Source organism: Giraffa tippelskirchi, chromosome 8, assembly GCF_054371585.1.
Source record: "Giraffa tippelskirchi isolate mGirTip1 chromosome 8, T2T-mGirTip1v1.2.pri, whole genome shotgun sequence".
NCBI lineage: Eukaryota > Metazoa > Chordata > Mammalia > Artiodactyla > Giraffidae > Giraffa > Giraffa tippelskirchi.
Window position 1 is genome coordinate 6,277,892 of NC_137282.1, and position 27,253 is coordinate 6,305,144.

General features: G+C 44.6%; 2 protein-coding genes across 14 annotated transcripts in view; one reads left to right on the forward strand and one right to left on the reverse strand.

Moving 5' to 3' along the window:
- The first annotated feature begins 2,135 nt into the window (after positions 1 to 2,135).
- On the forward strand, positions 2,136 to 13,307 carry LOC145517854 (arylamine N-acetyltransferase 1). Of its 9 annotated transcripts, XM_081521162.1 has the most exons (6): positions 2,136 to 2,197; positions 3,452 to 3,532; positions 6,750 to 6,788; positions 8,597 to 8,677; positions 9,292 to 9,536; positions 10,896 to 13,307. In XM_081521162.1, the coding sequence occupies exon 6, from the start codon at positions 10,901 to 10,903 to the stop codon at positions 11,771 to 11,773; it is 873 nt and encodes a 290-aa protein (XP_081377288.1). In that variant the 5' UTR covers positions 2,136 to 2,197; positions 3,452 to 3,532; positions 6,750 to 6,788; positions 8,597 to 8,677; positions 9,292 to 9,536; positions 10,896 to 10,900; the 3' UTR covers positions 11,774 to 13,307. The 9 variants fall into 9 exon arrangements, with proteins under 9 accessions (XP_081377288.1, XP_081377285.1, XP_081377290.1 ...); XM_081521159.1 differs by lacking the exon at positions 6,750 to 6,788 and having other exon boundaries at positions 3,289 to 3,532; XM_081521164.1 differs by lacking the exon at positions 9,292 to 9,536 and having other exon boundaries at positions 3,429 to 3,532.
- Positions 8,733 to 27,253, reverse strand: part of PSD3 (pleckstrin and Sec7 domain containing 3) — a 540,565-nt gene continuing 522,044 nt past the window's right edge. For 3 of the 5 annotated variants that reach the window (XR_014062388.1, XR_014062391.1, XR_014062389.1), the window contains 2 exons: positions 11,525 to 11,619; positions 8,733 to 9,322 (listed from right to left, as the gene is read on the reverse strand). The gene's annotated coding sequence lies outside the window, so the exon portion shown is untranslated. The remainder of the gene's footprint in view (positions 9,323 to 11,524; positions 11,620 to 27,253) is intronic. The other 2 variants (XR_014062392.1, XR_014062390.1) reach the window with 1 other exon arrangement.

A 27,253-nucleotide genomic window follows, 5' to 3' on the forward strand; every position in this document is an offset into this window, starting at 1 on the left:
ACTGTGGTGTTGGAGAAGACTCTTGAGAGTCCCTTGGACTGCAAGAAGATCCAACCAGTCCATCCTAAAGGAGATCAGTCCTGGATGTTCATTGGAAGTACTGATGCTGAAGCTGGAACTCTAATGCTTTGGCCACCTGATGGGAAGAACTGACTCATTTGAAAAGACCCTGACGCTGGGAAAGATTGAAGGCAGGAGGAGAAGGGGACGACAGAGGATGAGATGTTTGGATGGCATCACTGACTCAATGGAGATGACTTTGAGTAAACTCCGGGAGCTGGTGATGAACAGGGAGGCCTGGCATGCTGTAGTCCATGGGGTCACAAAGAGTCGGACACGACTGAGCGACTGAACTGAACTGAACTGAATGAAGGATGAAACAATCTGAGGATTCTTGTCAAAGTGCAACCTGAGTTTCAATAAAAGAGTAATTGATTAAATATAGCTCATGGATATGAAAGAGTTTGAAACATAAAGAAGACCTAAAACTTAATCAGAAAGCTATGAGCACTGAGGAGCTACTGGATAGACAATCTATGTGAATTAGCAAAGTAACACTGCCTGTGAATATAAACTTACATGGGGAGATTTCAAATGAAGACCGTCACTGAAGGAGCCGCTTAGAATTCACGTGTAGAGAAATGACTGAATATTATGTGAGTGATTTTTCAAATGTCTCTTCTTTCTTGTCAATAACAAGGATTGTGCACTGGAGAAGAGACCAGTGAACGTAATGAATACAAAGAATTTCACTTATAACAATTTTGACTCCACATGTGTTAACTCACACAGGACAGAAGCTGCATACTTTGAGCCCTACGAGTAGAGAGGGCAGCCATTATTCATCATTGAATTAAGGCAAGCTAATTATACTGGGGGCTTCCCTGGTGGCTCAGAGGGTAAAGTGTCTGCCTGCAATGTGGGAGATCTGGGTTTGATCCCTGGGTTGGGAAGATCCCCTGGAGGTGGAAATGGCTACCCACTCCAGTATTCTTGCCTGGAGAACCCCATGGACGGGGAACCTGGTGGGCTACAGTCCATGGGGTCGCAAAGAGTCAGACATGACTGCGCAACTAACACACACACACTCTGGATACAGTATCCATGCAGTTGTCTAGAGCAGTGGAAATATCGGTGCCAGGCCCTGTTTATGGTTAGAAACGGATGCTCCCACTCCCATTTCCAGGCTGAGTGGTGTTCCAGGGCCGTTAGTCGCAGGCCCACCTGACCTGCCCAAGCACAGGCCAAGAGAAAGCTTTCAGGTAGAGAGCCCCAAGTTCATGCTGAGTCATACCAGAGGCAGGGACTAGAACTCTCAGTGCCTGAGACAGGACAAGGCAACGTTTGTGTCATGAAGACAGTTACAGAAATAAAGCGTAGAGGGAAATGAAGCTTCCTGGGGGGCTCAGTGGTAAAGAATCCACCAGTCAATGGAGGAGATGCAGGTTCGATCCCTGGATCGAGAATATCCCCTGGGGAAGGAAATGGCAATCCACTCCAGCAGTCTTGCCTCGGAAATCCCATGGATGGAGGAGCCTGGCAGGTTACAAGTCCACGGGGTCTCAAAAGAGTCAGATATAACTTAGCAACTAAGCAACAACAACACACAGGGAAATGCATTAGAGACAGAAAGAGTGATAGGCTAATATCGTTAACATAAATTAGAAACACAGAAACAAAAGCATATTATATATGTCACTCTCATAACTTCTGTGTGGACAAATTTAGACCACATTACGCAGTGCCTCTTGGGGAAGAAGAATAGAAACTTAAGGGCTTCCTGGAAATTGATGAGGAAATGCTGTCATAACCTGGGGGAGTGATTTAAAACATCCACGTCCTTCTGCTCCTTTAGGCTAATGGATCTGCTCTTCCTGGATCCTCTCAAAACCCTAACCTCCCACAGCACACACAGGACATCCATATGCAGGCTCCCTAAGAGTAAGAACTGTATGGACTACAAGGTCCCTCCCCTTTTAACCCCGGGACCTCGGCTCACCGGAGTACATTGAAACAGGAGGGGCAGAGGGTCAACCCAAGTCCCCAGGACTACATTTCCCAGAGCTCCGGGATGATAGTAACTAGACTCAGGGGGCGGAACACTTTGCAAACAGGAGGGAGGATCTTCCTGGGCTGGTCCAGGAAGTGGGAGGGTGGCCCTCAGCCTGGTTCCTGGTCGTGGGCCCCAGAGACCTCGGTGAGTGACCTGTTTATGCTTTGAAATTGGGGCTTGATCCTATTTCAAATGTGAGTCCAGGAGACTGGAGACTACACGGGCCTGAATTTCAGGTCCCAGGACAGTTCAGGAAGTTTGACTGACACGTGTTTACACTGGAATTGCTGTGCAGGATAATGGAGGGGTCACAGACCCCCACTGCAGCTGTCAGGGTTAGCGTCATAGCCACACGACACCCCAGCTGTGAAGACTCGGCAGGACATAGAAGCATCTCTAAACGTCAGTTTATCCCTCGGAACACTGGAGCTAATAAGAGAGCTTACCTAGGAAGTCTGTTGTGAAGACTAAAGGAATATATAAAAGATAGCTAATGTGTGCAGCACATTAAACGCTCTGAAACACCCTGTTTCAGAGGACAGGGTTCTCTTCTTGGATAATTGCAACAGCGATGTCCACCTTCTCTGTCCCTAACTGAGCCCTTGGGGAAGGGCTCTGTCAGTCCTGCAGGCAGCAAGTTCATGATCACCCCTGCTCCTCCGGCATTAAGGGATCAGAAACACTCTGTTGGTCCCAAAACACCCAGGGAGTCTGGGTTGCGTTGTCTGCACAGTGTAAGAGAATTCTTGGGGAGGTTTTCTCTGGCTAGAAGGAGGGCCCCAATGAGTCTCCAGGGGCCAAACACAACAGGAACGACTCTCTCAGCGTCAGGCAGGCCGATGACAGCGTTCCCTGAGCACTGATGCGCAGAGCTCCACAGGAGAGAGGGGCCTGTGGAGGCCGACGGCCCTGAAGCCAGGGGCCCTGTGAGCTCTCTGCCCTGGACTCTGCTCCCCGGTCCTGCCCTGTGTCCACAGAAACGACACGCCTGCTGGCTCTCTGATCACCGAACTTTCCCCTCCTTTGAGTCACCCTTTAGTTTCTCAGCCACACAATAGCTGACCCCACCCTCTCGCACTCAGAAGGAAGTTGTTAGCTGCCAACTATATATATACAGTTCCATCCCGCCCAGAGACTTATTCTGTTTGGCCTTTACAGGTTTCAATAGTTCAGAGCCAGTTGTAAAAACAGGCAGATTACACCCACAAATCTGACTTTCTACTTCTCCTCAAAAGGGAATAAAAAGCGAAACAAACATTCAGACCTTTCTGCTGACGGAATTTGACCTTCTTTGGCTTTTTCCTTGGACGGGCGGCTCTGCAGGCCTTCTGTGCTCTCAGCTTTGTGAAGAGGGTCTGTGGGCTTGGCTTGCCAGGCAACCTCTTTTTTTTCATCCAGGAGATCACTGGGCTGGCCACTTGCCCCCTAGGACTGGGCTGGCTCACGGGTCCTTGCAGTAAGCTTCGACGCCAAAAACAGGTAAGAAAAGGGAAGGGAGGGCTTGCCTGGTGGCTCATGGCAAAGAATCCTCCTGCCATGCAGGAGCCACAGTTTCGATCCCTGGGTCAGGAAGATTCCCCTGGAGAAGGAAATGGCAACCCACTGCAGTATTCTTGCCTGGGAAATCCTTTGGACAGAGGAGCGTGGTGGGGTACAGTCCATGGGGTTGCAAAGAGTCAGACACGACGGGGCGACCGAACAACAAAGGGAAGGGATGGGAAGGAGAGGAAAAGAGACTCAGAGCACAGGGAAGGAAGGGCCACTCGGAAGCCTCTCTCAATCCTATCGCTCAGCCGGGCGGCTCTGTTCTAAGCATACACCCAGTGAACTGATATCAGATACAGGAAAGAGCACTTGGGCACAAATTCCGTCTGCAGCAGTGTTCGCAGCGGCTGAAGCTGGAAGCAGTCAGAGAGACAGGAAGGAGCCCGGTGGCTGCAGAGGTGGGAGGGGTGGGGGAGCACCTGCTCGGGAGTCTGGGGTCTCACTGGGGAAAGGAGAGGGCTCCGGACTAAACACAAGAGTGGTTGCACCAAGTTGGGAAGGCACCAAAGGGTGGAAGAGTTCACTTTAAACGGTTCAGTTAGGTTGTGTGATTTTCACACCAATTTTTAATAATCTGTTCAGGCATGATGGGCTTCCCTGGTGGCTCAGATGGTAAAGAATCTGCCTGCAATGCAGGAGACAGGGATTCGATCCCTGCGTCCAGAAGCTCCCCTGGAGGAGGGCATGGCAACCCACACCAGTATTCTTGCCTGGAGAATCCCATGGACAGAGGAGCCTGGCTCCCCTACAGTCCATGGTGTCCAAAGAGTCGGACACGACTGAGCGACTAACACTTTCATTCACGGCGGAAAGGCTGGCAGGAGATACTGACGCTGCCTGTGGCCCAGACTGTGACTTCGGCGCGTCACTCCCTGCCCCCGGGACCTCACTTTAGTTCCTCCTCCATTCCTTCCCTCAACAGGAGGGTTGTGTTTTTAAACTATCAACTCCCTCGTACTTCTGTCCCAGAGTCTGGCTTTGTTCGGCTTCTGCCGTCTAGACCGGCTCTGGGGGGTCTGCTCGGCAGTCCCCACAGTACCTGCCTGACTCTGCGGCCCCAGCTCGGAGCCCTGGCACAGCCATGGGCCTTCGGTGTGTTAAGGCGGGTTGTCTGATGGCCTCTGAGCAGGGCTGGCCTCGCAGCTCCCTTTCCATTCCGGAGTCAAGCAGACGCCCCTCTGCCCTGGGGTCAGGAGTGAGTCTTAGTGTCAATCCAGTGGGATGCCATCACTGAGCCAGAGAAAAGGAAACAGACAGGGTGTGAAACACACACAGAAGGAAAATGCACTCGCTCGCACCGTTTCAGGCTCTTCCAGGCGGTTGTGCCTGAAGTGCGGGCAGTTGGGATGGAAGACTCCACCTCAGTACGTGACCGCCCCTGCTGCTTGAACCCCTGAGCCGTGAGGGCAGCATCTCAGGGCCAGACTGCCTCTGGACCAACCTGTTTTCAATTATTCTATTTTAGACTTTGGCTTACAATTTTGTTTGGGGAGAGAATCAGGATTTCTCTAGCTCAAAAATAAAATATAAGATAAAGTAAAATAAAATTAAAAAATTGAAACCACTGCTGGACATGAAAGATGTAGAGACCCTAGACTGGGAGCTGAACTATGAGGTCTTCACCTCAACCCGCTCTCCGGGGCTACATCAGAGGGGTAATTGGTAACTGAAGAACCACGTCACTTCAGTTCAGTCGCTCAGTCGTGTTCAACTCTCTGTGACCCCATGAACCGCAGCACGCCAGGCCTCCCTGTCCATCACCCACTCCTGGAGTTTACCCAAACTCATGTCCATCGAGTCGGTGATGCCATCCAACCATCTCATCCTCTGTCGTCCCCTTCTCCTCCTGCCCTCAATCTTTCCCAGCATCAGGGTCTTTTCCAATGAGTCAGCTCTTCGCATGAGGTGGCCAAAGTATTGGAGTTTCAGCTTCAGCATCAGTCCTTTCAATGAACACGCAGAACTGATCTCCTTTAGGATGGACTGGTTGGATCTCCTTGCAGTCCAAGGGACTCTCAAGAGTCTTCTCCAACACCACAGTTCAAAAGCATCAATTCTTCAGTGCTCAGCTTTCTTTATAGTGCAACTCTCACATCCATACATGACCACTGGAAAAACCATAGCCTTGACTAGACGGACCTTTGTTGGCAAAGTAATGTCTCTGCTTTTTAATGTGCTGTCTAGGTTGGTCATAACTTTCCTTCCAGGGAGTAAGCATCTTTTAATTTCATTGCGGCAGTCACCATCTGCAGTGATTTTGGAGCCCCCCAAAATAAAGTCAGCCACTGTTTCCACTGTTTCCCTATCTATCTGCCATGAAGTGATGGGACCAGATGCCATGATCTTAGTTTTCTGAATGTTGAGCTTTAAGCCAACTTTTTCACTCTCCACTTTCACTTTCATCAAGAGGCTCTTTAGTTCTTCTTCACTTTCTGCCGTAAGGGTGGTGTCATCTGCATATCTGAGGTTACTGATATTTCTCCCGGCAATCTTGATTCCAGCTTGTGCTTCCTCTAGCCCAGTGTTTCTCATGATGTACTCTGCATATAAGTTAAATAAGCAGGGTGACAATATACAGCCTTGACGAACTCCTTTTCCTATTTGGAACCAATCTGTTGTTCCATGTCCAGTTCTAACTGTTGCTTCCTGACATGGATACAGGTTTCTCAACAGGCAGGTCAGGTGGTCTGGTATTCCCATCTCTTTCAGAATTTTCAACAGTTTTTTGTGATCCACACAGTCAAAGGCTTTGGCATAGTCAATAAAGCAGAGGTAGATATTTTTCTGGAACTCTCTTGCTTTTTCCAGGGGTAGCTCTCCTCGGCCGCTGCCGCTCCCATGTCACTTAGGGACACATCACAGCAGCCAAGTGACTGTTGGCCTTTGTCCATTTGGTGAAACAACAGGCATTTGTTCGGTGACAGAAGAAGTCTCTCTGGCCTGACTTTCAGGGCCCTCTAGAAATTGCCTCATCCTGTTCATCTTAGTTTTCTGCCACAGAGCTCTCCACAGTGACCGCTGACGTGACTTGTCTGGTTCCCCAGGTTCAGACACTGAGGCCCCATGAGCAAGCGCCTCACGAAGGAAGGGCGCCTGGGCAAGTCCCAGTGTCAGCCCAGGTGGGGATCGTAACTCCAGGGTCTTTTCTCAGTTCCAGGCAAGGCGGCGGGGTTTTCAGAACAGCTCGCCGGTAAGTCCCCTCGCAGGGCTGTCCTGACAGGACACGAAGTCCCCAACACGTCTGATTCTCCACACGGGAGGGCAGAGCCACACCAGGAGCCCCCAGGAGGTCTGCCAAAGAGTCCACGTGCACGTCCTGAAGCCAGGCCAGTGAGGGGCACAGCCAGGTGGTCAGAGAGACCTGGGGGGACCCGGGTCGCCGACAGACAGCATTCCCCCCATGCCAGCCTCAGTCCCGAGTCCTCCCGAGTGCCCTGTGCCCGAACAGGGCGCTCTGAGCAGGCTCTGTTCTTTACCCTCTGCACCCGAGGCGGAGGTCAACGGGTCTAACGGCTTTCACTTCAGTCACCTTTAAAATATGTTTTCAAACTATGTTACCACAATTCTTACAAGTTTTCTACTCTGTCTTATAATAAAAGGAGTCAATTCTGCCTTTCTCTTCCTTAGTGTTTCATTTTGACTTACATCTTCACAGGCTATGGAGAGGTAACCCTGTAAGTGTATATGTGTAGGCTGTTGCTGCTGTTTAGTCACTCAGTTACATCCAACTCCAGAGAAGGCAATGGCACCCCACTCCAGTACTTTTGCCTGGGAAACCTCATGGACGGAGGAGCCTGGTAGGCTGAAGCCCATGGGGTCGTGAAGAGCCGGACACGACTGAGCGACTTCATTTTCACTTTTCACTTTCATGCACTGGAGGACGAAATGGCAACCCACTCCAGTGTTCTTGCCTGGAGAATCCCAGGGACGGAGGAGCTTGGTGGGCTGCCATCTATGGGGTTGCACAGAGTTGGACATGACTGACACGACTTAGCAGCAGCAGCAGCAGCAGCAGCAGTACATCCAACTCTTTTGTGACCCTGTGGACTGTAGCCACATTGAAGGCAGGAGGAGAAGGGGATGACAGAGGATGAGATGGTTGGATGGCATCACCGACTCGGTGGACATGAGTTTGAGTAAACTCTGGGAGTTGATGAGGGACAGGGAGGCCTGGCGTGCTGCAGTCCACGAGGTCACAAAGACTCGGACACGACTGAGCAACTGAACTGAACAGACTGTAGCCTGCCAGGCTCCTTTGTCCATGGGATTCTCCAGGCAAGAATACTGGAGTGGGTTGTCATTTCCTCCTCCAGGGAATCTTCCTGATCCAGGGTTTCCTGAGTGCCCTGCACTGGCAGGCAGAATCTTTACCACTGCACCACTGGGAAGCCATCTGCAATTATACTTTATAGCTAAAGGAAGACAGGTGCTACCTTACATGTTGGTCTTTGATGTGTTTGGAAAAACTTGTAGTATCGATCAGGGGCCTGGGATAGGCCTCAGCCATCCTTGTTGACTGCCTGGCCTGTTGTGGTCGGGTCCTCCTGTGACTTAAACCCCAGGAAGTGGGCTTAGAGCCCACCCATGTTGCTCCCATTGCTGTGACTGTACATCCAGTTCTGTCCCCTGTGCAATGCAGATGGCCATTTTACTCTATTTCCTTCTGTTTTGTGATTTTAAAAAATTGTTCCTATTCATGTCCCAACGGAAATACTGCTCTTGTTTTCAAGGAAGAATCAGTTCAGTTCAGTCACTCAGTCACGTCCAACTCTTTGCGACCCCATGGACTGCAGCACGCCAGGCCTCCCTGTCCATCACCAACTCCCAGAGTCCAACCAAACTCATGTCCATTGAGTCGGTGATGCCATCCAACCATCTCATCCTCTGTCGTCCCCTTCTCCTCCCACCTTCAATCTTTCCCAGCATCAGGGTCTTTTCAAATGAGTCAGCTTAAGGAAGAATATGATATATTTAAAACTATTTTTCTATTATTTCTAGACTGTGAACCAGGAAGAAGAAACATTCCAAGTCTTTTGAAGTAAAACTGAGACTCCATCTACATTGAACTTCCATAGAAAGGTTTGTTTTTCTGAGGCATCTCAGCCGACTCCCTAAGTGTGTTCTCTCTGCCTCCTTTTATTCTTTTCTTGTATTTATGATCAAGTGAAATGAATCAATATATGAGCACACGTCTAAGTTACAAGTCAATGTATAAACTTTGCAGTGTTTTCACCCAGTTTTATCCTGACAGCTACTTTCTAGTGCCTCCATATTTAACCTTCGATCATAACTTCAGCAGTACACCATTCTTATATTTAGTCATGGAGGTATAATTTGGTTATAACATGCTGCTTGCATTCAGGTTCCAGTACTGGGTTCTTCTCAATGGACTTGAGGTTACTAAATTCTAAATTAGCATCATATCTTTGAAAAAAGAAAGAACAAAGAAAAAAACTGTAAAATCAAAATATAACTTTAAAAAGTATACATTAATTTCCAAATAAAAGAAGATGGGTTAACCCACCCATAAATGAAATAGTTAGGCAGGTCCAAATCCTATTTCTTTTGTTCCACGTCGCCTGCCTTCCTAACTTACCCAGTACTGATTGGATATAGAAGCAGAAGAGGGTCTGCGGTGGTCTGGGTCAGTACCAGTTGTTCTGTGTCTGATGTAGGGTTTTTGGCTTCTACAGATGTTGAGAAAGGATACTGATGGAGGTAGAGCTGAGAAGAAACGAAATAAGCTTAAGAGATTAGATCAGTTTACAGATACCAAGAATAAAGTTGAAACTCTAGCAAAATGAGAAGAATAACTGATTAAAAAAGAGAACTAGGCGAATCTGAAAGAAAAGACGTTAAGAAGGACAACAGAAATACATGGCTTATCACCATTAACCCTTTCAAGTCTCTCACCTCAGGCCATGTCATCTTACCTAAGGTAATACACCACTGTTACAATCAGTGATTAGTGGACAGAAACCTTTTTGACATAGAATTTTACAAAATAAGGACTTTTTTTTTTTGACTCACTGTAAAAAAGCAAGATAGAGCTTAAGACTTGATTGATGTCTTTTCTCATCTTTCCTTCTGCTTTTCATTCCTCAACTCGTTAAATTCTTGGTGGGTGCTATTCTCCAGCAAGATCTCCTACTAGCTTTGGGCAAATATCCATCAGCTTCTGGCCCCGCAGGAAAAGAACCTGCTTAGGTTTCAGCAGAAGTCCCGCAGCAGAGTCTCAGAGAGCGGACTCGGGCCACACGCCTTCCGTGAGCAAAGCACTGGTCCTGGAGCAAAGGTGCTTTGAGGTGCTCCTGGCTGAGCTCCGTGTGTGCGGGTCACTGTCCATACGCATCAACTGGACGATAGTGCCCTTTGTCCAAACTGCAGGCTTCCCCTTGCCCTTCCTCATCTCAGTCCACGCTTCCTCTCAGTCCCTCTGCTCCCTTCTTCCTGGCTTCCTTCAGTGTTCTTTGGACACTCTAGGCAGGCTCTGGCTTAAGACTTTTTAAAAATTCTCTGGTCCTTCCTGAGTGATCCTCCCACACATAGGGATGTGGCTCCTTCTCTCCCATCCTTAAAATTATAGTGAAGCTTTCTCTGCCCACCTTACTGGAAACTGAAGCCCTCTCTGCGTGTCTTATCTTCCTTCTTCGCTTTATTTTCTCCAGAGCACTGATCACAATCTAAGAAATTGCATGTGTTTTTTTAATTCATTCATTCCATTATCTGTGTCATACCAGCCCCCATAAAATGTAAGATTTTTTGAGACAAGCAACCACTAGGTTAGTCATTTATACATAATAAAATTCCAGCAAACTATTTATTGAATAAATGAATAAATCAGTTTGTGAACACACTAACTCATCGAATAGGGAAATTTCTGTCAAGTTCAGCTAAAGAGGAAACTGAGTGGGTCAAGTATCTTATTATATCATTCTCCTGTTTATATTAGAAATTTGTTTGTAAACTCTATTTTGATTGACGCCAATTTTATCTTTCCTTACTCATCATCAAGAAAACCACATGTAAGCTCTTTATCATTTTACTCATCACTTTATCTGGGTTTCCAACTTCTCATCCTCAAAACATGGAAGAAGTGATACTTTTCTTCACCATTTGTGAACTTGTACATATGAAAACCATTAAAACGGCAAAAGCATACACATAAAAGGCTGATAATTTTAGATATTTATAATCATTGTATTTACATGTTTAAAATACATTTGTTATAATCAGGATAATCAAAGCAATCCAAGTAGAAAAGTAATATATTTGCTTTTGTTTTCCTTGCCTTAAGGAACCATGAACATTGAAGCATATTTTGAAAGAATTGGTTATAAGAACTCGAGGGACAAATTGGACTTGGACACATTAACTGACATTCTTCAGCACCAGATCCAAGCCATTCCTTTTGAGAACCTTAACATCCACTGTGGGGAAGCCATGGCATTGGACTTAGAGGCCATTTTTGATCAAATTGTGAGGAGGAACCGGGGTGGGTGGTGTCTCCAAGTCAACCATCTTCTGTACTGGGCTCTGACCACGATTGGTTTTGAGACCACCATACTGGGAGGGTGTGTTTACAACACGTTCACTGACAAATACAGCAATGCCATGATTCACCTCCTGCTGAAGGTGACCATCGATGGCAGGGACTACATAGCTGACGCTGGATTTGGACGCTCTTATCAGATGTGGCAGCCTCTAGAGCTAATTTCTGGGAAGAACCAGCCCCAGATGCCTTGCATCTTCCGCTTGACCGAAGAGAGAGGAACCTGGTACCTGGACCAAATCAGAAGAGAACAGTACATCCCAAACCAAGAATTTCTGGATTCTGACCTCTTGGAAAAGAATGAGTATCGGAAAATCTACTGTTTTACTCTTGAACCTCGAACAATTAAAGACTTTGAGTCTGTGAATACATACCTTCAAGAATCTCCAGCATCTGTGTTTACAAGCAAGTCATTTTGCTCCTTGCAGACCCCCGAAGGCGTTCACTGCTTAGTGGGTTTCACCCTCACCTACAGGAGATTCAATTATAAGGACAATACAGATTTGGTAGAGTTTAAGACACTGAATGAAAAAGAAATAGAAGAAAATCTAAAAAACATATTTAATATTTCCTTGGAGAAAAAGCTTGTCCCCAAACATGGTGATAAATTTTTTACCATTTAGAGGAAGCAGTAAAAATGGTCTCCTGATTACTTCTAGTGCTGTGACTTTTTAATCACAAAAAAATTTAAATGTCAATAAAAGTTGTTTCTGTTATTGTTTTTGCTTTGTCTCTAAGTCATGTCTGACTCTTTTGTGACTCCATGGACTGTAGCCTGTCAGGCTCCTCTGTCCATGGGATTTCTGAGGCAAGCATACTGGAGTAGGTTGCCATTTCCTTCTCCAGGAGATCTTCCTGACCCAGGGATCAAACCCGCTTCTCCTGCATCACAGATAGATTCTTTCTCACTAAGCCTCCAGGAAAGCCTGTCTATAAAAATAGAGAGAATGAAATAATAAATCTCCATTTACTTATCACTCAGTTTATCGACTAGGAACTAGAGGCCTGTCTATCATATTTTCTCAACATTCCCACAGTTTATTGAAGAAAATCATAGACATCTGATCATTTCACCCTTTAAAGATGTCAGCATGTATCATTAGATAACATTTAAAAACAATTTTGAGAGTTGGACTATAAAGAAAGCTGAGTACCAAAGAATGGATGCTTTTGAATTGTGGTGTTGGAGAGGATTCTTGAGACTCCCTTGGACTGCAAGGAGATCCAACCAGTCCATCCTAAAGGAGATCAGTCCTGATTATTCATTGGAAGGACTGATGCAGAGGTTGAAACTCCAATACTTTGGCCACCTGATGTGAAGAACCGACTCACTGGAAAAGACCCTGATGCTGGGAAAGATTGAAGGCAGGAGGAGAAGGAGATGACAGAGGATGGGATGGTTGGATGGCATCGTCAACGCAATGGACATGAGTTTGAGTAGGCTCCAGGAGTTGGTGATGGACAGGGAAGCCTGGAGAGCTGTAGTCTACGGGGTTGCAAAGAGTCGGACAGGACTGAGTGGCTGAACTGAACTGAACCTTTTCCAAATTTGTAATAGCAAAGATTTAAAACGTTTAATGATGGCCTATGGTTTTCTTGAGGAAAAAGTTATATATGCTAGAAAACTTTGCATGTTGGTTGAATGTTGAATTCCTAGAACATGTTTAACCATCATTCAGTAACTAGAACATAGAGGAAATCATTTTTATTAAATTCTCCCAGCATATATCCAATGTCAAATTTGAGCAGAAATATCACATGTATAATGGGACTATAATTCAACCAAGAAAAATGAGAAATGATATTGCTTCCAAATAACCTAATAGTTCTCAAGACAAAGCATAAACCATACTTGTTAACATAAGTACCAAGAGGCTGATGCAGCCAATAATTTCTTATGTGGCTCTTTTTGCAACCACAGTTCTTCATATACCTTTTTTCTTTAATTAATTTCTTAAAAATTTTCTTTTTTCTTCATGTAAGCTTTTTTCATGTACCTTTTTTTTCTTAATATCTTTTTTCAAACACTGATATTTAGAATTTTCAAGTTTTGGAACTAGGTATTTTTGTCTAGTACTAAAAGTTTAAAAATGTGTATTATCTGTAAAATCTTGGTGTTGAAAAATATGTTAATTAAAATGTTACTGGCCAATACAATATCAGTCTCAGGTTTTTTTGAAAAGTTAGGTTATTAATGGGGCTTTTTTTTTTTTTGTGGTAGAGTCTTCGTTGAATCCTCTTTCTTGTCTCCCAGTTCTATTCTTTTACTTCCTTTTACTCTTTGTGGTAAGAGAAAGACTATGTGCTTCAAAGTATGTAGTTCCGAGTTCAATCCTGTGGACCCCGGGGGAATCACTTGATGAACCTGCGGCTCCCACTCCTCGGGGTAAAATGGGGCCACTGCCTGGATACCTACGTGTCAGACCTAGAGCACCAGCTTCCCTCCCTCCCGACGGGCCTCGTTCAACTCTGCCGCTTTATCTTGCAGCAGGGTCAGTCATGCCTGGTACTCTTGGGCAGAAAGGGTTTTCTTACATTTCGAAAAGACAATGACAAGGGAGGAGATGGTGGCAAGTTACATTACCCAGATCAAACTGTGGCTCAAGAAAAAAGATGCCATTTTATACAAATGAGTCAAAGTCATATTGAATGAGTATCCTGAAATCCAGGCTTCCCAGGTGGCTCAGTAGTAAAGAACCCTCCTGCCAATGCAGGAGACGCAAGAGACACAGGTTTGATCCCTGGGTCAGGAAGATCCCCTGGAGGATGAAATGGCAAACCACTCCAGTACTTTTGCCTTGAGAATCCCATGGACAGAGGAGCTACAGTCCATGGGATCGCAAAGAGTCAGATACGACCTATCTGCACACATCCAGAAACCCATTTGTTTTTTCTTGGATACATCGATGACATGGGGGAGGGGGAGCAAAATAGTTGAAAGATACTTAGGGATATAAAACTTAGCTTCCAGATTGAATAGGTATGCCTTTCTGTGCAATGTTAACTTCTCTCCAGTGGAAATTTAAATGAGTGTTCTCTATGGATTAATGATTACTGATCCTGTTACTACTGCTGCTTCACAAATTGCCCTGAAGCTTAGTGGTTTAAATCAATTATTTTGGTTTGCTCACAGATCCTGCGCATCTGTACTTTGGGAAGGGCACAGAGGAATGGTTCTCTTCTGCTCTCCAATGTCCGGTCTCAGCTGAGAGAACTCCAGTGGCTCGTGGTCATTTGATGGCCACATGCTAGAACCATGTAGAAGCACCTACTCTGGCGCTGTGTTGCTGAGCTGGGCCCACAAAGAGACAAGCTTCATGTGGCCTCTGCAAGTGGTCCGGACATCCTCACATCTCGGGAGGCTCAGGGCAGCCACAGTTCTCAGCCAGGGACTCGGAATGCTAGGTATGACGCTTCTAGCTTATATGGTGGAAACTAAAGCACCTTTAAAAAAAAGAATGATTGTTTTCAGATGAAGTGGAATTTCTCTACAATCACAATGTTGGGCAAACACCACCTCCATCTAAGTTCACAATATTTTCATTCCCCCCAAATAAAACCCCACATACGTTGAGCAGTTTAAATCCCCTGCATGACCTAGCATCAAAGTCACATAGCCTCTTTGGTGCCACATTTTGTTGGTTACAAGTAAGACACAAAGCCTTCCAGATTCAAGGGGCAAGAATTAGACTTCACTTTTTTTTTCCTTAAAGATCTTTTTGGCATGGACCATTTTTTTTTTTTCAGTTTTCTTATGCATTTATTTATTTTTGACTGTGCTGAGTTTTCATTGCTACTCGTTGTGACAAGCGGGGGGCTACTCTCTAGTTGCGGTACACAGACTTATTGCGTGGCTTCTCTCATGGAGCACAGGCTCTCGTCCTGAGGGCTTCAGCAGCTGTGGTCCCTGGGCTCTAGAGCACAGGCTCAATTGTCACGGCACACAAGCTTAGTTGCTCCACAGCTTGTGGGATCTTCCCGGACCAGGGATCGAACTTGTGTCTTCTACATTGGCAGGCAGATTCTTTACCACTGAGTCACCAGGGAAGCCCCGAGACTTTACTTCTTGATGCAGAAATGGAAAGTTTCAAAGATATTCTTATAGGCATCTTTGGAAAATATAATCTGACAGTCAACCCTCTGACGGCAAAAATTTACATTCAAGTTGCCTCGCATTATGGCGTCAGGCTCAGCCTTGAAGTCCAGGATCGTGTCGTCAGGGCAGACGCAAATGAGGCTTCCCAGGTGCAGTTTTGTGAGTACAGTTCTTTGAGTATCATTCGTCTTGATGAGAGTCCTTGTAAACCATCGTGACAAATTACCTTTCCCGACATACTCCACAGGCAACAGTGAAACAAGTGAAAGATGATCGCTGTGGACAGTTCCATTCACTACGGGGTGAGCGAGGAGCGCCATCACACCTCGGTCCATCGTAGGTCTGACATCCGGGGGGGCCCCTGTGGCCGGTTCCTTGGGGAGGCCTCAGTCCTATCTCGTGGGCGCTGTCTCCACCATTCTTGCCTTTATTCTCTGGGCTTTTGGATTCACCACATGCCTCTTCTGTGATTTTCATATTGGTTAAAATTGACAAAAAAAACGAACTTATTTTCATATAAGGAGACTACAGCCCCATGGGAGCTAACAAATCTTTATCTAAGGATTTTCCTTCAGGGTGAGGGTAGTTTTGTCCAGAGGCCTCCCAAGAAACACCCAGACACCCTAGACTCAAGTACAATGTGCGACTTGAAGGATGAGTATGCGTTTACGCAGCTCAATATGCAGGTGTTCATTACTATGTTGGGACGATGTTTCGGAGGAAGTGGAGCCCTCAGTTTGGGTCCCCTGAAACTAGACCTATCTTCAACTCATGGCCATAACGGTGAGGTCAAGTTAGAAGGAGGACCTAGAATGGAAGAATGTTAGGTAACAAAAGAAGCATCTTCAGGGGCCGGGGGTTAGATGTAGCGGTATACAAGAAGAGACTTGTTCATTTGGGAAGTGACATCAGTCAACAGGAGAGGAAACAGTGAGGTCATGAATGAAAAGTCAGCAGGAGGGCTTGCTAAGATGGCTGCTGTGGGCAACAGGGGCTCAGCCACTAGGATTCACAAAAGAGTATATGTATGAAGGCGCCGTTCCCCCCTCCAGAATTTTTCACCACAGAACAAGAGGTAAGTGCCTTTGTGCACTGGTTCTTATCTCCCATTGGTTGAGAATTCCCCCAGAGGTGTTGCCTCCTGCACGTCCAGGCTCCACATGAAAGTGGGTTTCTGCAGGCAGTCATTGGAGAAGCCCTGTGGCGAGAAGCAACAATACCCGGTATACATGTGAGAACAGATGCTGGTGTACTTCTCTGGCAGCTCAGCTGGTAAAGAATCCACCTGCAATGCAGGAGACCCGGGTTCAATTCCTGGGTCAGGAAGATCCCCTGGAGAAAGGAACAGCAACCCACTCCAGTATTCTTGCCTGGAAAATCCCATGGACAGAGGAGCCTGGAAGACTACAGTTCCAGGATTCGCAAGAGTGGGACACGACTTAGCAACTAAACTACCAGAGATGGTAGTGTTGGGTGGAGGGATAAAGACAGCCTGGGCGTGGAGGCAGGGCCCCTCAGATTACCCCAGATTGTCAGAGCAGCCAAGCGGGATTGGTATTCAGTCTTGGCTGTGCTGTGCTATGCTTGGTCGCCGCTCAGTTGTGTCTGACTCTTTGCAACCCCATGGACTGTAGCCCGCCAGGCTCCTCCGTCCATGGGATTTTCCAGGCAAGAATACTGGAGTGGGTTGCCATTTCCTTCTCCAGGGGATCTTCCTGACCCAGGGATTGAACCTGGGTCTCCCACACTGCAGGCAGACTCTTCACCATCTGAGCCACCAGGGAAGCCATTCAGGCTTGGAATAAATGTTTAACCTTTTTTTGTTGTTGTTTCATGATGTGTAAACACTAGGCATAAACGTGCATAAGAAGGAAATGAACACACAGAGAACCCATGGAACCAAAGCTGTCATTCTAACAGCAGAAACGTGAACTGCTAAACAGGAACCTAGAAGGAACCTCATCTATTTTTCAGGGCTTTAAGAAACAGTGAGTCCAAATGCTGTTTTGGTAATGCTAACAATACCCAGCTGCTTTCACTGTCAATAATTGTCAGGATATTTTTCTGAATTTGTTTCAGAATAATTACGACGATTACAGTTTAATCATCAGCACTAAACATTCACTCTATTAAGCTGCTGAAGTTCAAGGTTGTTTGTTATGGCAGCACACGCTAGCCCATCCTGACAAATGCTTTAAAATAAATCAGCACTACTTGGACCTGTAATAAAGGGGTGTGTGAATCCTTGAAGGAGTTGCCAAGTGTGCCTTTTTGCTTTTTTTTTTGTCTTTTCTTCCTTGACAAATGGTCTGACTTCTTTACCTTATTTTATTATTTTCCCGGATATTAGTTATCTTCTATGACTGGCACCACACATATGGCCAAACTACATGAACAGCTATTTTAAGCACAAAAATTTGGGAAAACGATAAAATGCCTAAAGACACTTTTTTACACAACAATAGGTATGAGGAACTTGTGAGTTCAGAATCAGGTTGCATGCTGAGAAAAGGTGGTTTTCCAGGAGGTTCAGGAAATACACACTGGTCCACATATGACTTGAGAATTGTGAAGAGGGGAGACTCTAAGTGGGAAAGGAGCTTCCCTCCTGATGGAAGTTCAGACTAGGTTCACAGATGGCGGGGACTCTGCCATATTCACTTATCAAGTAGGTGTCGAGTAAATACTTGTTCAATAAGTGCGTGAATAGCCTCAGCTTCTGTCTAGGACAACACTTGACAAATTCTTGTTCAGTCGCTAAGTCATATCCAGGTCACTGAGAGCCCACGGACTGCAGCACGCCAGGCTTCCCTGTCCTTCATTATCTCCCGGAGTTTCTTCAAACTCATGTCCACTGGGTCAGTGATGCCATCCAACCATCTCATCCTCTGTCACCACCCACTCTCCTGCCCTCAATCTTTCCCAGCATCAGGGTCTTTTCCAATGAGTCAGTTCTTCTCATCAGGTGGCCAAAGTATTGGAGCTTCAGCTTCAGCATCAGTCCTTCCAATGAACACTCAGGACTGATTTCCTTTAGGACTGACTGGTTGGATCTCCTTGCAGTCCAAGGGACTCTCAAGAGTCTTCTCCAACACCACAGTTCAAAAGCACCAATTCTTCGGCACTCAGCTTTCTTTATAGTCCAACTCTCACATTCATACATGACTACTGGAAAAACCGTAACTTTGACTAGACAGACCTTTGTTAGCAAAGTGATGTCTCTGCTTTTAAATATGCTGTCTAGGTTGGTCATAACTTTTCCGCCAAGGCGTAAGTGTCTTTTAATTTCATGGCTGCAATCACCATCTGCAGTGATTTTGGAGCCCAAGAAAATAAAATCTATCACTACTTCCATGTTTTCCTCTTCCATTTACCATGAAGTGATGGGACCAGATACCATGATCTTAACTTTTTGAATGCTGAGTTTTAAGTCAGCTTTTTCACTGTCTTCTTTCACCCTCATCAAGAATCTCTTTAGTTCCTCTTCGTTTCCTACCATTAGAGTGGTATCATCTGCATAGTTTAGGTTGTTGATATTTCTCCTGGCAATCTTGATACCAGCTTGTGATCAATCCAGCCCTGCATTTTGCATAATGCACTCTGAATACAAGTTAAATAAGCAGGGTGACAATATAAAGCCTTGTCGTACTCCTTTCCCAATTTTGAACCAGTCTGTTGTTTCATGTCTATTTCAAACTGTTGCTTCTTGACCTGCATACAGATTTCTCAAGAGACAGGAAAAGTAGTCTGGTATTCCCATCTCTTGAAGAATTTCCCACAGTTTGTTGTGGTCCACAGAGTTGAATGCTTTTGTAGGCAATGATGTAGATTTGTTTTTGGAATTCCTTGCTTTCTCTATGATCCAATGAATGTTGGCAATTTGATCCATGGTTCCTCGGCCTATTCTAAATCCAGCTTGTACATCTGGAGGTTCTTGGTTCACATATTGCCGAAGCTTAGCTTGAAGAATTTTGAGCATAACCTTACTAGCATGTGAAGATTGTATTCATTAGTGAGATCGTATCGAAGTTTGAACATTCTTTGGCATTGCTCTTCTTCGGGATTGGAATGAAAACTGACCTTTTCTAGTCCTGTGGCCACTGTCGAGTTTTCCAAATTTGCTGACATATTGAGTGTAGCACTTACAGGAGCATCCTTCAGGATTTGAAATAGCTCAGCTGGAATTCCATCACCTCCACTAGCTTTTTTCATAGTGATGCTTCCTAAGCCCCACTTGACTTCACATTCCAGAATGTCAGGCTCTAAAGTAAGTGACCACACTGTCATGGTTATTTGGGTCATTAAGACCTTTCTTGTATAGTTCTTCTGTGTATTTTTACCGCTTCTTCTTAATCTCCTCTGCTTCTGTTAGGTACTTTCCATTTCTGTCCCTTATCGTGACCATCCTTGCATGGAATGGTCCTTTGACATCTCCAATTTTCTTGCAGAGATCTCTAGTATTTCCCGTTCTAACATTTTCCTCTCTTTCTTTGCATTGTTCGTTTAAGAAAGCCTTCTCTCCTTGCTATTCTCTGGAACTCTCCCTTCAATTGGGTATATCTTTCCCTTTCTCCCTTGACTTTCACTTCTCTTCTTTCCTCAGCTATTATGAGGCCTCCTCAGACAATCCCTTTGCCTTCTTGCATTTCTTTATTTTGGGGATGGTTTTGGTCACTACCTCCTGTACAATGTTACAAACCATAGTTCTTCAGGCACTGTGTCTATCAGATCTAATACTTGAATCTATTTGTCACTTCTACTGTATTATCATAAGGGATTTGATTTAGCTTCTACCTGAATGACCTAGTGGTTTTCCCTACTTTCTTTAAGTCTGAATTTTGCAACAAAGAGTTCATGATATGAACACTGGATTATTTCAGTTTACATTCCCTTGATCAGCCATTGTTCCACAAAGCACTATCACTGTTAGAAAAGGTACGTTCACAGGTGCTTTCAATGTCAGCCAAGTGTGTACCCAAATCATTCCTCCTCCAGGAGCCCAGGCCTTTGGTGTGCATCTGGATCACCAACCCAGATTCCCCTTTCTTTTGTTTAGGGTCTTCAGCATCCTTTTCTACCTTCAGTGTCTTGGCTAAGGCCATGCAACCTAAGAAGTTGGCTTTCACTAACTTCAAATCACTGGGTTTGGGTTCTATGTCCCACCATCTCAGAAGAGCCCCAGGTATTAGAAGAAATGACCAGCTGAACTCTCAGACTTCCTGTGCCTACTAAGAGATTTTCTTTGAAACAGTATTTATCAAGACAATTACATAACCATTACATCTTTTCCCAAGGCCTACTTGCCTAACATTTGCATTTCTAAGAAGGGCAATGCAAATGATTCTTCCCAGAACAAAGACCCATTTAAGCAGATTTTCTCTTCATCCTTACATCTAAAGCAGCTTGAAGCTTCTTTACTTAAAAAAAAGAAAAAGAAAAAAAAATTATCCTCTGCCATATATCTGTTATTCCCACCAGATGACCCATGCTGTGTGGGAGCCCACCACCACACGATGATGATTATAACTCCAAAAGCCACCCAGCATCCTGAGCACCCAACACTGTATCTGTCATGTGAATGTTCATTAATGAATAAACAACAACAAAAAACCCAGTTTCTTGAAAACAGCAAGCACTTTCAATATACTCACTGCTGTTTCAAGATACTGCCTCAACTAAGAAATAAACCCCTTCAGGATAACAACTATCTCTTTGGATTTCTCTGTCTAATATAGGAGTATTTAATAAAGGAGTAAAGATGCAAAAGATATTCAAGATGTTAAATATTTATGACTCTTCTGCCTACCGAACTGTAAATTGATTGGTGGCAAGAACTAGATCATATTTATGTTGGTATTCATGTCTCACTCTTACACCATCACGTTCTCCATCTCAATTTTCCTCTGCAAGTCTTCTTCTCTTGACTACCTGTATTTGTTTTTTAAATGATCAATCCATTTATTGCTTTAGTCCACAAATATTTTGTACCTATTGTGTGTCAAAGAAACAATTTTCTTCTCACAGAGGGAATGAATTGGGAAGATAGGATGAAGGTCAATAACTAAGAAACTTTTACTTAGGAAAGTTATCCAGGGGGAAAGGTGAACAGAGAAACACACACAATCATAGAAACTAAGGGAAGAAACTGAGAAGCAGAACTTAATTGGTTAAATGTGAAATCTGGAAAAATTACAAAATAATCCTAACAGACATTTAGAGCTAGTTTCACTTGCACAAACCTGTGTCTATTGGACCTGTTCGGGGAAGCACAACGAATGAAACTGTCCACTGTCCAGGCACCATGGTAACCACTGTGTGAGTTATTTTATGACAGGAGGTCCCAGTAAGGAGCATGGAACTAATAAGCCACCACCAACCAGAAGAGTTCGGGGCAGGTCAAAAGGAGACACCAGGTGCTCCTTCTCGCAAGCATCAATCTCGGCTGAGCAATGCGTGCACCGCCAGGAAGGACCCTGAGTCAGAGTGATTGGCAAAAGAAAACCTGGAAACCAATCCCATCACCATAAAACCCAAGACTGCGAGCCATGAGGCAGAGCAGATCTCCTGGGCTCCCTTATCTGACTGTTCGCCCCTTGAGCACCCTTTTCCAATAAAGAGTTTTGCTTTGTCAGAATGTGTGTTTACGCAGACAATTCAATTCAGAGTGTTACACAAGAGCCCACTCTTGGGCCCTGGAAGGGGTCCCCCTTCCTGCAACAGACCTTTCTGGATAAAGATGCACTGATGGGTTTTCTTTCAGTGGGCCAGGCTCTTTTCCTAATTCAAAGGACTCAGAAGGAAATCATAGAAATAAACCAGGAAGAAGCTGGGATGTCATACTTAGACCTGTTAGTTACTGTAGCCTTGAGCAATGCATTTAAACCCACTCTGCCTCAGTTTCCTATCTCTGTAAAAAGAATGATGGGAGAAGAGGCATTTATCTATAGAAATATTGTCAAGGTAAAATGAGATGATGTGTCTGAATGTGTTTTGTGGAGTATCAAGTACCTCTCTTTAAGACCCACTGTACTAAGCACTTTGTAAGTCCATCTATTCCTCAAAATTATCCTGGGAGGTATCATTACACCTACTGTACAGTTGAGAAGGCTGAGGTTCAGAAGACTCATTTCCTTAATTTTAAAATTACCTGGTATGGTACTGTGATTAATAGTTCAGTTCAGTCGCTCAGTTGTGTCCGACTCTCTGCGACCCCATGAATTGCAGCACGCCAGGCCTCTCTGTCCATCACCAACTCCTGGAGTCTACCCAAACCCATGTCCATCGAGTCAGTGATGCCATCCAACCATCTCATCCTCTGTCGTCCCCTTCTCCTCCTGCCCCTAATCCTACCCAGCATTAGGGTCTTTTCCAATGAGTCAACTCTTCACATGAGGTGGCCAAAGTATTGGAGTTTTAGCTTCAACATCAGTCCTTCCAATGAACACCCAGGATTGATCTCCTTTAGAATGGGTTGATTGGATCTCCTTGCAGTCCAAGGGACTCTCAAGAGTCTTCTCCAACGCCACAGTTCAAAAGCAGCTGTTCTGCGGCACTCAGCTTTCTTCACCGTCCAACTCTCACATCCATACGTGACCACTGGAAAAACCATTGCCTTTACTAGACGGACTTTTGTTGGCAAAGTAATGTCTCTGCTTTTAAATATGCTATCTAGGTTGGCCATAAGATATGTATATCAGGTCTTTGTTGAGGCTTCTGACACAGACATCCTAAAATGCCTGGAATTTCCTAAGTGATGAGAACAATAAAGGTGTCTCAATATTCATAATAAACCCCTTTCAATGACCTTTGAGTTTATGTAAATTAGATGAATTTTGGAAAACACTAAGGAATGGGGCTGGTTGCCAGGAGAACCAACCGTGTGAATAGGGGGTGGGAATATTCAGTCCACTCCCCTGACCTCCATGGAGGAGAGCAGGGCTAGAGGTTGACTCAGTCGCCAATGGCCAGTGATTTAGTCAATTGTGTAATGAAGCCTCCATATAAAGCCCCCAAGAGCCTGGATTTGGAGAGCTTCCAGGCTGGTGAAACAATGTTTCCATGTGCCACCATGCCCGACCCCTGCTCCATGAGGACAAAAGTTCTTCTCTTCTGGACCCCATCCCATGTAACTCTTCATCAAGCTGCTGATTTGTATATTTCAATCCTCTGTAATAAATCTGCATCTTAGTGAGTGAATAGATTTCCTGAGTTCTGTGAACCACTCCAGTAAATTAACCAAACCCAAAAGGGTGTCATGGGATCGTCTGATTTACAGTCAGTGGTCGGAAGCACAAGTGACAACCTGGGCTTGCAGTTGACATTTGAAGCGGAGGGCAGCCTTCACCTACCAAGTCTGACGCTATTTCCAGTTAGGTCACGTCAGAATTGTGTTGCACTGTAGGGTGCCCAGCTGGTATCAGAGACTTGCCTGATGGTGTGGGGGAAACGACCATAGGTGGAATTGAGTGCAGAGTCGGAATTGGTGAACTGAATCTGTACCTCATTAGTAAGCTGTAGAGCAAAAATTTGAACTGATTGCAAATGCCATCATCCATCTGTTATCCATGAGATCCCATCAGTGTAAAAAAGCAAATGCTTTTTCAAAATCACTAAAATATCTTCTCTGAGAAGTTATTTGCTTACTAACAGAAAAGAAATGCACTTACAGACAAGTAATGATCCTTTTTCTTTAAAGGAGTAAGGGAGAGGTGACTGGCTGAACACAAGTGATCTAGGTTAAGACACAGTTGAAAAGAATAGTTGATTTTGGAAAGAATTTTAGGCAAGGCAATTGAGGCAGGAAAAAAAAGCTGTAGAACCCTCAGATAATTTGTTGGCTTTTAGCTCCTTCTTAAGATTTAGCAGAACGCATAACTCTTTACCCAAAATGAATTTCTTGTGGTTTCAGTCATTTTTTGATTCTACTCATCTATTTCTCTAAGAAATGCAAAGCAATAGGGGTGAGAATGATTTTCAAGTTTTATATTTTCCCCTTTACATTTCCCCCAAATAAGCCTAAATAAAAAAGCATTTTAGTCCAATAGGTATTCCTCCCACAAAGAGCAGAATTCAAAAGACAGAATGTTTCAGGCATTGGCCTATATTCATCTAAATTTAAATTTCAGGTAGAGTTAATATTATTAAAATGGAAATTGTGCAAGACTGTATGCTTTGGTAACTTGTTTTGTGAAATTAAATAGATTTCCAGAAACAGTCAAGCACTGGAGATATGCAGTTATTGTTTAAATCTGAGATAAAATGACGCCCACTTTCAAAAAGGAAAGAACTATGAAAAAAAACTTGTATCTTGAAAGATGAATATGAATCACAGGAATATGAATCTTACCCTTGAGGGGGAGGAAAGGGCTTTTCCTCTGGGGGCTGGAGATGAAGCACTTAAAAATAATTCAAAGCTCCAATTCTCTCGAAGGGCTTTGTGACTCAGAATTGCACTTATTGGACTTACAAATTGGCTTTCACAGATGTCTTGATTTGTAAACCAAATATACTGTTTGATTGATAACCTCATAGAGGCCGCAAATTGCACTGAAATGCCTGAGAGGAACTTCCACTGAGTTTATTTATACAGGTGACAGCGGACCCAGGTGATGCAGTCAATCACAAACATGATCCTTATCAATAATGGTGTGGCTGGACTGTCCCTGTTGCCCTTCGCCTGGGACTTCCTTACTGAACTGGCACCTCCTGTTCTCTCTGAACCAAAAGGAAGGAGGAAAAGGAACATGGCAGCAAGAGATGATAGAGACTGCATGATGGAGTTTAAGCCGGGACTGGAAGCCAGAACTCGAAACCTGGATTTATTGGCTATATAATTCTGGAGCTACCAGGTCTCTGATGTTTCCCTTTCTCATGAGGCAGAAAAGTGGATAAGTACCCGGTTCTGAAGTCAGACACATCTGGACTTGAATCCTGTCTCTGCCACAAGCTGTCTGTCCTCTCTGAGCCTTGGTTTCCATATCTGTGAAATCTGGATAATAATATTACCTCATTGTATTAGAGTTCTCCAGTGAAACAGAATGAATAGGCTGTGTGTGTGTGGAGAGACAGAGAGAGAGACAATGAAATTATAAGGAATTAACTTCTGTGATTATGGAGGCTGACAAGTCCAAAATCTACAGGATGGACTGGCAGGCTGGAGGCCCAGCAGAGCCAGTGTGCTAGGTTGAGCCTGTAGAACTAAAGAGCTAACGCTGCAGATGAAGTCTGAAGGCAGGCTGGTGGAGAATTCCTTTTTGCTCAGAGGAGGAGAGCAAAAAGGAATTCTTTTTCTATTCAGCCTTCAACTGACTAAATGAAGCCCACTCACATTTATGGAGAACAATCTGTTTTATGCAAAAACCACCAATTTAAATGTTAATCTCATCTAATACATCCTTACAGAAATATTCAGAATAAAGTCTGAGCAAATATTTGGGCACCCAATGGCCAACTCAATTTTACACATAAATTAACCATCACATTCATGTCATCCTCACAATATTCCTATGAAATGAGTACTATCTGTGAAGCTCATCTCCCAAGCTCAAACAACCAATAGTCCTGTGTCAAAGAGGGACAAAGTCAGGCTCCCTTTATTCTCAAGATATTTAAAAATTAACTGCTTCTTCTCAATATCTCCTCCACATATATATTCAATCATGGCTTCTTGATAAGAAATCTAAACGTATTCAACCAAGGAAATTTATAGTGCCTGCTCATTTCACTTTCTGACAGTTCCACCATGATTTCACCACTGCGGTAAATGAAATTGAAAAGTGGTTACCTAATCCCCTGCTCTCAAGAATCTTTCTACTTTAATGATTAAATCCTCTTATTTATTCCCTCCTTTGAAAGATCCTTCTCTGATTCCTAGAATGAGAAAAGGGAGGAGAGAACAAAGTGAGGAGGAGAGAAGGGAGGAAAGAAGGAATCACAGGAAAATATAACAGATACGTAACCAAGATAACCACATCAATAAAACAGGCAGACAAGATCATTAGCTTTCCCTGGATTAACCCTAAAACCTATAAATGAGGGGTCTGGGGCCCTGGAGTGCAATTGTAAAAATCTATTTTGAACACCCAGGCAAATTAACTTGCTTGTGGTTGTAGAAAGAACAGATATTTGTACATCAGAAGAAGAGCTATCCACAATTACACCCTCTGGTCACTGTGGAAACCATAGTGTTAGGGGAAGCACACTGACTGAAACCGCCCACCCTGGCCAGGCACCGTATCAACCATTTGCATAAGTGATTTTAAGACAGGAGGTTCTGGTAAGGAACACGGAACTAATAAGCCACCACCAACCAGAAGAGTTCCTGAAAGGTCAAAAGGAGACACCACATGTCCGACCACCTCCCAGAATCCTTCTCTCTGGCGTCCATCTTGGCTGAAAAAGGCGTGCACCACCAGGAAGGACTCTGAGTCAGATGATTGGCTAAAGACAACCCGGAAACTAATTGCATCACCATAAAACCTGAGACTGCGAGCCACGTGGCAGATCAGTCCTCCTGGGCTCCCTTATTCTATGGCTTTCACTCGGGCACCCTTTCCCACTAAAATCTCTTGCTTTCTCAGCACATGTGCCTCCTCAGACAATTCATTTCCAAGTGTTAGACAAGAGTCCACTTCTGGGCCCTGGAAAGTGTCCCCCTTCCTGCAACAATAGCAAGCCTTGTCTTTCATACCCACACAACGCCCTGCAAGTTGGGACTCTCAGCCCTGCCAGCTTGCTCCAACCCATGAAGGGTGAGAATAGTGACTGTCCACAGCCTTTCTGAGGACTGTGGGACTGCTCTCCAGGATTATTGACTGTCATCATGCCATCTTCACATATTCTTTCTTCCCCAGCATGAAGCCATTTGAGATCAAATTGCAATCCATGACTACATTTCCACATTCCCTCTCATCTGAGGAAAAATCTCTGGTCTTGGTGAAATGTACTTATAATCCAATTTCAATTGGATTCAACCAGATTTATAATCCAGTTTCAATACATGGCTTTC